The sequence below is a fragment of the Xiphias gladius genome, chromosome 8 (assembly GCF_016859285.1).
Source record: "Xiphias gladius isolate SHS-SW01 ecotype Sanya breed wild chromosome 8, ASM1685928v1, whole genome shotgun sequence".
Lineage (NCBI taxonomy): Eukaryota > Metazoa > Chordata > Actinopteri > Istiophoriformes > Xiphiidae > Xiphias > Xiphias gladius.
The window spans coordinates 17984950-17998401 of record NC_053407.1 but is presented as its reverse complement, the minus strand read 5'-3'; the positions used below and the strand labels follow the sequence as shown (position 1 = coordinate 17998401).

General features: G+C 43.8%; 1 protein-coding gene across 1 annotated transcript in view; it reads right to left on the bottom strand.

Annotated features, from left to right (window-relative positions):
* otud7a (OTU deubiquitinase 7A) overlaps nucleotides 1-13452 on the bottom strand; it is a 37063-nt gene that overhangs the window by 3545 nt on the left and 20066 nt on the right. The window contains exons 4-11 of the mRNA XM_040132058.1: nucleotides 12390-12575; nucleotides 12059-12277; nucleotides 9762-9863; nucleotides 9018-9145; nucleotides 8216-8328; nucleotides 6658-6785; nucleotides 6421-6570; nucleotides 670-784 (exon numbers count right to left, since the gene is read on the bottom strand). Coding sequence (XP_039987992.1) covers nucleotides 670-784; nucleotides 6421-6570; nucleotides 6658-6785; nucleotides 8216-8328; nucleotides 9018-9145; nucleotides 9762-9863; nucleotides 12059-12277; nucleotides 12390-12575 — 1141 coding nt within the window. The remainder of the gene's footprint in view (nucleotides 1-669; nucleotides 785-6420; nucleotides 6571-6657; nucleotides 6786-8215; nucleotides 8329-9017; nucleotides 9146-9761; nucleotides 9864-12058; nucleotides 12278-12389; nucleotides 12576-13452) is intronic.

Genomic DNA, 13452 nt, shown 5'->3' with positions numbered 1-13452 from the left:
ATAACATACACCCATGATTAAAAAAAAAAGCAGTGGTATAACATAGCTGTTGCAAATGTTTTTACCAGCACATCATTGCATATACAGTGAGAATATGGGTCTAGTATAACATTTTTTTGTTTTTGATGTAAAAACATTTCGGGAGATTAAAAAGCATGAAACCTGCTGCATTTCATCATTTGCATTAAAGTAGAACCCCTTCAAAAAACAGTGCCTGCAATGAATTAAGGGTAATATAAAGAGGTTGGATTAGGACGTGGTTGGAGCATCTCTTCTCTGTATATCTGCATTGTTCATACTGCAGCTTGTTCAAGGATAGGCTAACCCCCTGACTGGCAGGAATGTGAAACAGAAACCCTTAGATAAACTCTTTGCTAAACTCAGAGAGGGTGTTGGTGTTTTAGTGAGGCCTTTCCTGGGAAACCCTATGGATGACTGACGTGACTCACAATTTGTTCTCTCTCCGCTCACTCTTTGAAGTAACCTGAACCTGAAGCCCATAATCAAAGTTAAATCCCCCACATAAAGCCTAGTATGGAGACTAACAGAACTGCCTTGGCCTGCAGTTTTTACTCTGTCACCCTTTCGTGGGGCTGCTTTCGTAGTCAGTGCCTCTGTCTGCTTTGGTGATAAGCATCAACGCCCTGTGATATACTATGCAGGACTTACTTGGCTAGCTTGGTGTTATCATTGTCGTCCCTCCCCCACTCCCAGTCCTTGCCAGGGTCCACGGCAAAATGGAGCGCCAGCAGCTTGTGCTCCGAGTCAGTCAGGGGGATAACAGCTGGAAGAGATGAGATTATCAAAAGGTTTGTTTGGTCTAGCTTTAGCACTGGAGAGTACATTGCACGCCACCCAATGTGCCACAAGACCGTCGTGGTGTCAGAGCTGAAGTAACACCATAATGGCACGCTAAAATAATGCCATGTTAATTATCTAAGATGCCTGTCAGTGGGGGGTCAAGTATGCTGGGGGTGGATTCTATCTGCCATCCATGTTTTAGGCAGAGGAGTGACCGTGACCAGTGAGTATCACTCACACTGACGTATCCAGACAAAGAAGGGCTTCAGTCGGCTGTGTCTCTTAAAAGCCTCAACCTGGTTGCTTCGTTTGTAACACAGACTGGTCCCAGGTTCTCAGGAGCTACTGTACTGGCCTGTCTAGTCTTGTATTACAACTTGGGTCATAGCTGTCCTGTTCAGACACTAAATGGACCTTGTGGTGTCTGTGAAGTACTTTTTCGAAAGTCAAGAAGTGACTTTCAGTCCCGACTTTTAAACCAACAAGGATGGGATGTCCTTTAAAATGCTCAGAAAAAAAAGTGAAAATGTGAACATCTACAGTTGCTTGACATCTGGGCAAACTCCGCCTATAAAGAATATAATTTTCATGGCAATCTTTGCTATCAGCAACTGTAACGCTGCACTTATCAGAGTAATTACAGAGACCTGGAACACAGCAACATTTTTACAACAAACACAAGCATTTAGACGATAGGTTGTAAACAAACTGAAAGTTTAGCTTGATGATCTAAACCATTTTATTTGGAGGTGAGCACACATAAAATGTCAGTAATAATCCCTCGATGCACAGGGAAGCTGTGCATGGACAACTATGGGAAGTATGTTGGGTCAAAGTTGAACTAGGAAGTCAGTCTGTTAACTGTGACGAATGTTTATGACTGACTGCTCGGGTCATAATTTCCAAATGAGTTTGGCTAAACCGGTTCGTTTAAAAACACACTGATCGTCTGACTGCTCGTGTTTCTTGGGTTCCCAAACCCAGTTTGTACTAAATTGGAAGTATCCCTTAGCTAATAAAAGAGGAAATGTTTGTCTAAACTTTGCACAATGAGACTGCTGCTTAGATTTGTATTGAACGGAGTAGTTCTACAGCTGATCAGGGCTGCACATTATGATTTGGTTTGGTAACAGAGTGCAATCAGACACAGCCGTACATGATAAGAGCAGGAGTGCTGAAATAATTTCATTCATCCTCCACTGATATGATCAGCTACTTACAAGCAGGAAGAGATTTTCAACACTAATCACTGGACACAGAACATAAAACAGACACCCAACCAAGCTTCCTCTCGTGGGAGGCGTGCTTACAGTGTGTGAAGAGCCCGGGAGTGTATGTGTGTGTGTGTGTGTGTGTGTGTTTGTGAGTGCATGGCTGCCTTTCAAAACAAGAGTGTAAGGAGGACTAGCTAGATCCCACTGGCCCACATGACAGCTCTCCTCAGGCTACCTAGAGTGAGGGCTGTTGTCCACATGACAGCAGAGAAACCGGCTGTTTAGGCCGAGGACATTCCAGCCTTCACTGTCAGCCCCAGATGGAAGATACAGTCTCTTCTCTGCCTCATCAATTCTTCCACTGCCAATAGGCTGCTCTGCTCTGCGGGCTTCACAGAGACACTGACACCAGCAGCAACCACCCCTCCTCTGTCCCTAATGAAACTGCAGGTTGAATCCTCACTCTGTTTGTCTTGCGTTTCTTTTCGAGTGCCTCTGCTTAGGCGCAAAGTACATGATGAAGAATTAGAATTAGAGCTGCACTACAGAATTAGTGCAGCCACACCCACGCTACCACATTTAACACCATTAACATGATTACTTATTTGAATCTGACGCCATCAGTCGCTAAGCAAAAAAACAGCACTGCTCACAAACAAAGCTTGTCCAGAAAACTGTCCTAAAATGTCAAGCTCGCCTTTTCATCATATCTGCAAATTACAATGCACTCTAAACAATCAACCTAAAAAAGGGAATGACATATACCTGCAGCCACAGAGTCAAACAGTAATAAGAGCATTGGTATGGCGGCAATGAAAACTGAGAGGGAAAAAAAAAAGAAACGAGGTTTTCTTAAAGAAGGGTCTTTCCTAGAACAGACTTGCCCAAAAATTCTGTCATAATCACAAACACACACACACACACACACACACACACACACACACACACACACACACACACACACACACACACACACAAACACACACACACACACACACACACACACACACACAGAAGACAGTGAACCAGCTCCCGCTCAGTTCCCACTTGGGTCATGCAGCAGGCAGCGGAGCTCTGTGAGCTGGCGTCCTGGCTCCCACGATGCAGCTGTCCTCCTTTCTCCCCATCCCAAAGTGCTATGTGTGCTGTTGTTCCCGCTTGGGCCTGGTCCAGATTCAGGGATTCAACGCTGCCAACTGAGATCCGGGGGACTAAAGTGTGCTGTAATGTATTTACTATCCCTGTTGGCAGCCTTGTTTTGTTGTCCTTGAATGACCAATTCCCATAGCTTATGCACGGATGACATCATAGCCCTCTGTGGTATGCGAGCTGTGCAGTCAGCAACATAGCTGCTGACCTGCATCGCCTTGCTCAGTTTGCATCTTTGGTTCGGGGGGATACGGTCAGAGAGAGGGGGGAGGAAACTTGGGTGTAACCTGTGAGGAAACAGCTGTTGGAAATGAGGTAGATAACCTTTCTATGCATTTATTCACATGATTTGACTGGACATCAATATCTTTGCTTTGCCTGTTATTTTTTTTTATTTTTTGTTTGTGCATAATGAGCTGCTCGAATACATCATGCCATGTGTCATGAAAGCAGAATGAGAGTAAATTCTCCCTCCTCTATATTCCCTTCTTAGAACAAAGTCACCCATTACAAGGTTTGATTCACAGTAGGAACACTGAGCCAATGTTTCCCCTGTTTTACGATTCAAGAACAATTTGTACTGTCTGGAAAATGCACAAATTTGAATTCCTGACTTTGGTCACTCTGCACAGCTGCAGATTTAAAGGGCCCAATTCACCAGAGTTAACAGCAGTCATGCATATAAACAAGCCTGAGCTTTTTTGCCGCAGACTTTAACAGCGGAACCGTAGTGGTAAGTTCAAAAGCATCACATTTGATACTAACACATAAAACCACAACAAATAACATTTTAATTCTGATTGCCATGTTAATTTAATTATGCTGACTGCATGGTGAGTAATTAATAGATATGGAAGTGAAACCTTGCCAGAGCTGGATGGTTACACCGCGCTGTTATGTAGGTGGTCTTTGTGTAAAAGACGACCATTTACTTCATTCACTTGGGTGTCAGAGGGTTGATGATGGGATGCCAAAGAAAACCTGGAAGTGTTTTGGTATTGGGACCAGAGCTTGAAATAGCTCCAGAGTTTTCCAGAGGACCAGCTCCACTAGTACGTCGTTTCAACCACAGGAGCACAAACAAGCTGATGAAAGACATGGCCAGCGGCATCCACTGAGGAGCCAGTCATTATCACACAGCAGGTGAGCAGTAAGTGGGCTGATAGAAAACATACCCGTGTGCACAGGACTCTGGGTTAGCCCGACTGCCTTAGCCAGGAAAACCACTTGATTGCTCTTTTGGGATATGCTCAGAAAAAAAGAAAAAACAGAAATAAAGAGAAATGTTTGATCCTTAGCAATAACCTCTGACTGCAGTCATCCCTCCCTTGTTGTTTTTTCACCATCCACCATCAATACAACCCCAGCAGCCATGCAAGCAGGCCATAAAAGGGGCAGTAGCGTGAAGTGTCAGTGTGATTTAGACTCAGGTTACTGGGAGGGACTCTGTTATAATCTTCCATACAGAGGGCTGAAGAAAGAGCCAGTATTCTAACCCAGCCCCTGGCACCTGAACACACATAGGGCCAACGGCCCCTCGGATGCTCTTCGCTATGCTGGGGGAAACTGAGAGCAGCCCTCCACCTGAGACGTCCACACAGTGGCCTGACTGTCAGGAGAGTGGGTTGGTTCGTTGGGGCCCCAGCAGCCCGGGACCCTGCCCATATGTGGTAATGTGGTGAGGGCTTAGGGGCTGGCTGGGGTAACTCTGGCCTAATTGGCAATGAAAGATTAGGTCTGACTGTCTGTCTGTCCCTCTGCTTGTCTGCCTAGCATCTGTTCAGGGAGATGAGCCAGCATGGCAACACTGTACTTTTCTTGAAATTTACAAATGATAAAACATCTCCCGGTTCTAATGATATCATACAAAAACACAAACCTATACCTCTTAAATACATATAAATGCACACAAACATTACCGGAGCAGCACTGATTTGTATCATTACTATGCAATGCGATTCATCACGTGATATGCAATTGCACCAAGCTAAGCGTACAAGTGTTTTCATAACATCCTGAAGACAGACTGCAGACAAAACACACTCTGATCGTATCTCAGGACACAGTGTACCAGAATAAAAAAGTACAGTCATGCAGACGTGTTGTGATGGAGCTACAGTGGGTTCTTTGGACATATGCACCATCTGGTGGACAAAAAGAGAACCCCCTCTGTCATACTAAAACATCCAAATAAAAGTAGGAGTGCTGAATAGTTATAGGCTTTGGAGTAGGGTGGCTTTGATGTGCTGCTGGTACTAAAGGGAATGACTTCAGGGCAGGAATAGGAGGTTAGTAATCACGTCTGTCTGCTTGTCTGCAGTGGTCATACCCTGACTTAATGACTAGGTTGGTGTTTGTAGGCCAAGAATAGGACCTTACAGACTCAGAAAAGCACAAGAAAGAGAAAGAGAAAGAGAAAGAGGTGGAACACAGAAAGAGGAAGAGAGAAACTGTTTGCATAAATGTATCTGTATTGCAGGGTGAGAAAAAGAGACAGAGAGACGGAGTTGGCCGGCGGCCCACGCCAATGACAAGTGAGTTCCACCCACTGAGTCAGATACAGAAGAGTGCCGTGACTACTAAGACTGGTTGTCAAGGAGATCCACTCTATTTGTCAATTAAAGGACCTCCATGTGAGGATAACTCTGACCTCGAAAATAAGCAATGCATCCGGAGTGGGAACAATGGCATCTGAACGGGCAAAACAAGACAAAAACAACAGTCACTCAGTACAACGGAAAATCTCGCCACAATATAACGCAATCAGTATGTTCTGCCCAGCACCACATTACAAATTCCTGTGAAAGAGGCTAAGGCATAAACAGACTTCATCACCTACTGTGACAAACTAAACTCCTCCGACGGGGAGCTCAGAGAGAGAAATATAGACCTACAATAACATATAGGCCAGTGCTCAGCAAGTCAGAAGAAGGAGCCTGCTGTCCACTCTCCCTCCAGGTTGGCCACTCCCTGGTCCCTGCTGCCAACTGGCCGGTTTTAATAATGGATCACAGGTAATTAGACTGCTGTTTCATACATTATTCACCTCTAGCAGGACAGGCAGACCACTCGGCCTCACTCTCGCAATCTACACACTAAGTTAAAAGCAAAGACTGCCTAACTATTGCACATTACAGCGGTTGAACCTTTGGATTTTTAAAAAGAAGAGGTCAAGCTCCCAGATTTCTACCTGTGGATGTTACCAGCTTTACCGGATTAAGAGTATGTAAGTTTGTCATGGTGTACGGTTGCTTACCTTGCTCTCGTTGCTGGTCTCTCTGCTCCATGGACACTAGTGCAGAAAAGTGAGCCTGATCATAGGCCAGGACCAGAGGGGAGCAGTGACAGCGGCTTGGAGGTACCTCCAGGGGCAGATAGAGCCCTCCAAACGGGATGGGAGCAAACGCTGGAATTCAGTTAGAACACTATATTTAATATCAGTCCATTTCCTAACCTACTGTATTGTAGAGGATCGTTACAAGATATAGTCTACCTTCTCCTCCTGAGTCTCTGAGCATCGTGTCAGCCACCACTACAATTGGCCTGCGTAACACATGGGCCAGCACAAACACATGGAACTCCTCCAGACTCTCATAGACCGGATCCTCAGAGTTATCCACACTGAAGAAGAAGAAGAAAAAACCCCACATGTAACACTGTGAGATCATGGGATACCACTTCTGAAAATTTCGTGAATTGGTATTGACAGATAGAAAAACATCTGCAAAATAGTAAACGTGTGTGCTAATCATGTGCCTGCGTAATCTAATCTGATCCACTTAGAACCATTTTGCTTTCTACCCTTAACAGACAGGTCAACATTGTACAAAGATCCATCTGTTCATACATGCGTTTGAATGAAAGAGAGCAGGGGAGAGAAAGAGGGAGGGAGAGATGGAAAGAAAGCAGAGGTAGAGCTCTCAGGCATGCAACCACCAGGGAACCAGAGGATGTGCAACAATTAAGTTGTCAGCCACACAAACAGCCACGCTGCCAAATTTACTCTAATAAAGAGCCTCTTAATATGTGAATCCCACTCATCCTATTTAGGGGCTGATCTCACACTAGGACCATCAAACATCCCTAACCTGATTACTGTATTACAGTCAAACTCAATGAGAGGTTAAAACCACCAGACTACATGAGTAAATTATGCTCTTTAATGGGATATTTTCAGTGATAGAGAGCTTTGTGCTGAACGAGTGGAAGCTGAGAAAACACACTGAATTAATGTAAAAAGACAACGTAAAGACGCTGTTGTTTTCAGATGTTACGGTGTCAATGAAGCCGTCTTTGAATAGTTTGTTTTGAGGTTTGAACACTTTATATTTCGTGTAATTAAATGCCATTTCAATCTAATTTTTTCCTCCACCACATCGGCTGCAATACCTAGCGAGTATATCAAAAAGTTTTTACGTTGCATGTGCATTTCACTGAAAATGGAAACAGAGAAAACCACAAGGTTTCTGTGCGTAGGAAGAGGAAACCAGAGTCAGCTGCCAATCTGCCTTCTGTTCCCTGAGATACACCCACGCTTACACTTGTTTATAAACTGGGGGGGGGGGGGTCACATCACCTGCAGCAGCTAAATGTAACCCACAGCTCATGGGAGGCTCTTACGGAAGAAATGATTAGCACTGAAGGCAGCCAGTAGATGGCACAGTCTCACATGTGAGCTTCAACAATGTTATTAAATCAGAGAAGCAATTTGAAAGAGCAACAGTCCGAGTGGGAACAGTTACCCCGACAAATCCATCTTATTGAGAAGGTCACTTTTGTTCTCACTGTGGGCCTCCTGCAGTGTTTCAATGCACAAGGCATTAAAAGACAGCAGGAGAGTTGCAATGTGGCATGTGTGATGAAAGCTGCACAACTTGCACTGCTGCTCTGTTTCACTCTGTTCTCCATCTTATACAATGATTATAGAGCAAACGCTGCTGGATGCTGGTTAAAGGAATGTAATATGTGTGGTGTTTTGGGAGTCCAGAGTATCTATTCTTGCGGGCTTTTTTTGGGATAAATGTGTATAGTATGTGAGCCGAACAGCTTACCCTCCACTGGTGTTGCCGTTTTTGCTGAGGTGAGTGCGGGGCTCACTGGAGGCCAACTTCAGCAGCTCATTCCACTCTCTCTCCCACTCCTCCTCAGTGTACACCAGCCCTGACTGCAAAAACACACACACAAAAATGGAAATTCTGATAAGGACATGCTGGTGCTCACCCACACAATCCCTATTATTATTCATTTTCACTATTTCCATCTGATTCTACAAGGTTATCTCCTGAAGCTTTACGCAATTCGAACATGTGGGCATTTTTAAAAAAAATATTTCTTACATATTTTTGCTGTTAATGGATACTTTGACAGAAGAGGCCAAAAGGAAATATGACTAATTAGAGAAAGGTGGGTGAAAAGCAACAAAGGTCCCAGCCCAGACTCAAACCGGGACGCTGCGTTCACATGGGTTGTGTCTTAGATCATTGGGCCACTGGGATGCCCCGGGCATTTTTAAAACATGAGCATCTGTACTACTTCTTTGCCTGAGCTATCTTTGGTGACACAATTTTTCTAATAGATTGGCAAATACCTTAATCCATGAACATCAAGAGAAGGGAGTGGAAGTGCAGAGGATTTGACAGTATTAGCAACACTGCTACTAATGCATACTTGGTGTCATAGACTATCTTCCTTGCAGCAAAAATCCAAATGTGTGCCCCAGCAAGGAAGCTAAAATCAACGCTTATTAACAGAGGTTACGAGTGGCTCATCCCTGGATGTATTGATGTGTTATCAGTGAAAGAGGATGTGATGCATTTAGGAGGTGCAGTGTGCTATGATGGACACTCTCCCAACCTCCTTGTTCTGTTGGGTTTGCTGCCACCTCCACCTCCTTTTCAGAGCATCTCTCTCCGCTCCACTCTTCATCATGGTATACAGGGATTTCCTCAGCATCAGGTCTCTGTCATGGAAGCCCCACATCCCTGATCAACACAGACAAACAACGCCCTTACTGCATGTGAAGATTGAGGACAAAAAACAACATCACCACCACATGCAGTTGACTAAAACAAGAGGTCCCAACTCTTAACTGCACAAAGCCATATTATTATGTTGATAAACCATTCAGAAATGACCTCACCTCTTTACCTAATAATGTCTTTCATCACTCATCAAAGGGCCTTGGTTTTCTGTCTGTCAGGGCAAATTACATTAGCTCTGGTGCACCTTACCCTCTGCTGCTCCAGCAGTCCTCCCACTGGGGAGTCAACCATCTCCTTCAGCATAGACCTGAATACGCTGTCATGCCCCGTACCCTGCAAACTCTGCAGCTTACAGTTTCCTGCAATGTATAGGTCAGTTATCTCCCTCTCTCCTTTCCCCCGCTTCCTTCGTCTCTCCAACTCCTCCTATCTCACTCCCTTCTCTGGATTCAGCAGCTGTGACGCAGTGCTGAAACTGTTATCAGACAGCTGTGACACTGACTCGCACAGTTGTTCCACGCCAAGCTTGATGTTCAAAGCTGGTTTCAAGAAACTATGATGGAAATTATGGTTATAGTGTGTAGTTAATATACTGAAGTGTACATGAGTAGCTCACCCAAAGAGGCAGCATGCAGAAGGCAGTTCCCGTCCCCTGTGGTGGCCAGAGGAAGCAGCTTCTTACAGCTGGTGCACATGGTGGACCACCAGTTCAGACGACCTGCACACACGCACAATATAATACACACATATATTCTGTACAAAACTGAGTAACAGAAAGGAGCAAACGCACTCATCACATTTTATATCAATCCCATTTCAATTCAATGTTAATTTACTCAAATTGAAACACACTCAAACGAGATTGGTGATAAGATTCCAGAGTCAAATGTATTCGTCAAGTCCAATACAACGTCTCACCACTGATTTCTAACCAAGCCGAATATCTCCCTGACGAAAAGTGTATGATCTACAAAAAACAAGCCTCCCTTGGGAAAGGCAATTAATTCCATGTGCCCAGCCGTCCATGGAACTGTTAAAAAAATCTAACAGGAGCCATAAATTCAATCAAAATACAGTCCAACAAGTCCAATAGTAGACTAATAGCAAGTCTAATTTAGATATGATACACGTATGGGGGTGTAGGTGTTAGGATGGGTAACTGATAGGACAGCTCAGATGATTTTATCAGAGCATCTGTTTTGGTGGAGTATGAAGTGTTAAATCAAAGGAATTAGAGTCATTTTCAGTTTAAATTTTTTTTTTTCGACATGAGATATGTGAGATAATTGCTACTTTCCTTTCTGTTAAGTGATGTTAGAAACATGACTTCTTCTATCTATCAGATTCGATTAAAAAAAAACAAAACGTGTCAGTTAACAGAGGTCTTCAATTGTGCATATTAACGTTGATATTCAAATGCAACTTCATGTCTCTCAGTCAGGTACTGGAGCAGGTACCAGCAGTACCAGGGCCCATTGAGTACAACAATCCAACGAGCATAATTAGCCTCGAAAGCTGAACTTTGAAGGCAATGATTAGCACAGGCCATATGCTTGCACTCTACCTCAAACACCCAGCAGTCAAACACCCCCCCCCCAAAAAAAACAAACCTCCTCAGCATCTCCTGTTTCTGCTCCATCACTTCCCTGCCTGTATACCTGAGGGAGAAAGGACGGCTTCACAGCCCAGGGCGCTGCACACTGCTTTACTGCCGGCAGCCTCACTGCTCTGAGCCTGGGCTGATCTGTGTGCATCATTTATTCAACAACAGTAAACACAGAGGAGGCTCTGAATGATTTACCCCTCAGTGTAGATAGGCTTGAAATGCAGATGTTTTTTGCATTTCCCATCAGTTTGCAGTTCTTGATTTTAGTTTTTTCACATTACATATGGACTATCATGCTTAAGATTCAGCCGCCCATAAATTGAGGCTAAAACACAACTGGCTAATGTACCTTATTTGACCTTTTTCTTATTTGCAGAGACACAGTACATATTTTATAGTATATATTTTATGGTCTCAGCGTTGGCCTTACCCACAGTTTGTGGTGCATATCATTTAAATGTATGACAGTGTTAAGATTACGACTGTAAATTATTCACTTATCACTATAGATCAGATACTATCTTTTGGTTGGATAGTAAGTGGTTCCCAGCCTTCCATATCTGAAGTGTGCTGTCACCCACAACCCACCCAATTTCAGTGCATCTCCACCACTGACACCACCCATCATAAATGTGTTCATTTGAAGTGATTTGATCTATGTTCCGTTTTGACCATTTATCCGTTACTTTTAGCTGACGATTTTCTACTGTTTGTTCAGTTCTTTTAGCAGCTTCAACCTGTCTGCTTGCTTCCCAGGGTACATGTACGCCGGGTTGGGAATCACTGGACTGCATCACTGTCAGAAATGTATCTGTAAGACTATTAGGACAGCCTCTCGCTCATTTATGTGTTAATGGTTAATTGACCCAATGTTCTTTTTGGTTGACTGTACTCAGATCTTGAACAGAATTAGTTGAGAAAAAGGCTTTACAATCACTGCAATGTCTGTGTGGGAATGTCTGGTGGAAGATTTGAAAATTCACTAACTATTTTCTCTTCATTATCTCGAAACTTCAGCTGGGAGATGAATCCCTGTGGGATCATGGATGCTTTGAATTAGTTGTTGTCATCTTTCGAGTCGGAACTGCTCTCTCTTGCTCTCAGTCTCACCTTCTACTTCTCTGTCTACATTACTGACTTTCACTGGCATTTCTCATTGCTGCTGCTTTATTGGCATTCTGCATTTCAGTGTCATCGAAATAAAGAATACAATGAAGTGCGTAGGATTCTGTTACATATCTCGTATCAGTAGTAGGAGAATGGTATAGTTGAATGTATTATATTATATTATATCCTGCAGTACTGACCAGCCTGCTCCAGAGCCATCATGGTGGATTGCTCTATTAGGTCTCTCTCTATGAAACTCCTGAAATCCTCGCTGTACACGCTGAGGTCTGGTAGCTGGAATGTGTAGATGGGCATCTCAAGAGGGAACTGCTCGCTGGTACACTCATTGGCCACCTGCAGCCGCGCCAGGGAGACAATTGCAGAGCTGGCGTGGGAGATCCCGCGGGACAGACGTTTCTCTAAAGGGGAAAAGACGGAAGAATTAAATGGATGAGTGAGAAGCAGGTGAAGACAAAGGAAACTGTTGAGGTCACTGGTGGTGGTAATATTGTTCTGAGGTGGCCCTGCTACCTTGTGCATTGTCCTCCTGCTTCTGTATACACGGCCTGTCGATCTTGCTGATGTGGGTGGGAGTGTCACGTGTCTCTGGCTGCTTGTAGTAGCGGCCCTCATTGAAGACCTGTGGCAGGTTGGCAGTGTGGACCTGCCTGAGCTCCTCGTAATCATTTAGAGCAGCACTGAGGTCCCAGTTTTTACCTGCAGGACACAAACAAAGGTCTGGCTGATTGTTCACAGACACTAGAAGTGATAATGATAATGATAATGATAAAGAATATCTAGGATAAATGTTGCTGCTCCCATGGGCTTTATTACCGGCTGGGTTGTTTAAATTCAATTTTCACCCAATGTTGTGTTCCCATGCAAAAAGTTGTTGTTTTCCTGGTGCAACAGGACACTGTTCACTGCAGTTTACAGTAAACAGGATTATCTCGTGGAGAAAAACTGAGAAAATGCAACCGATAAGCAGAAAGAATAGAGGAAAACTGGGGTAAAATCCTGCAGTTAAGCCAGATTCCCACCAAATAACTGATAAAAACAATCAATGCACTTGGTATTTTGCTAATCTGATTTTCAACAAGATTTTTGGATTACTGTCTGTTTTTTAATATTTTAATTAAACACTGATACATTCCCAGACCTATAAAAATTTAAAACAATTAACCCCACTATGATGGTATATATAGCCTATATGGAACGCCATGTTGAGTAAATCGTGCTGCATCATAACATGAATAACTAGAGGTTGAGGTTGGGTGGTGCCACAAAAAATTAAGATAGTGAGGGGAGACAGATCCTTTAACAGACTGACAGCAATATCCTGATGTGCAGGAGGGACACAGACAGAGAGACACACACACACACACACACACTGGTAACACATGCACTCCATGAACACACACTGAGAGACAGAGTTGTCTCCTCTGGGTGCTGTCTCTTTAACAGAAATCCCTTCCAGGTTTAAGAGTTACAAGTCAAGCCTCAGTCTTATTATATCTCAGTGTGCCTTTTCACGATGCCATAGGAGCTATCTGCAAAACTGTCTTTATAAAACTCACATAAATGCCTTCAAAGG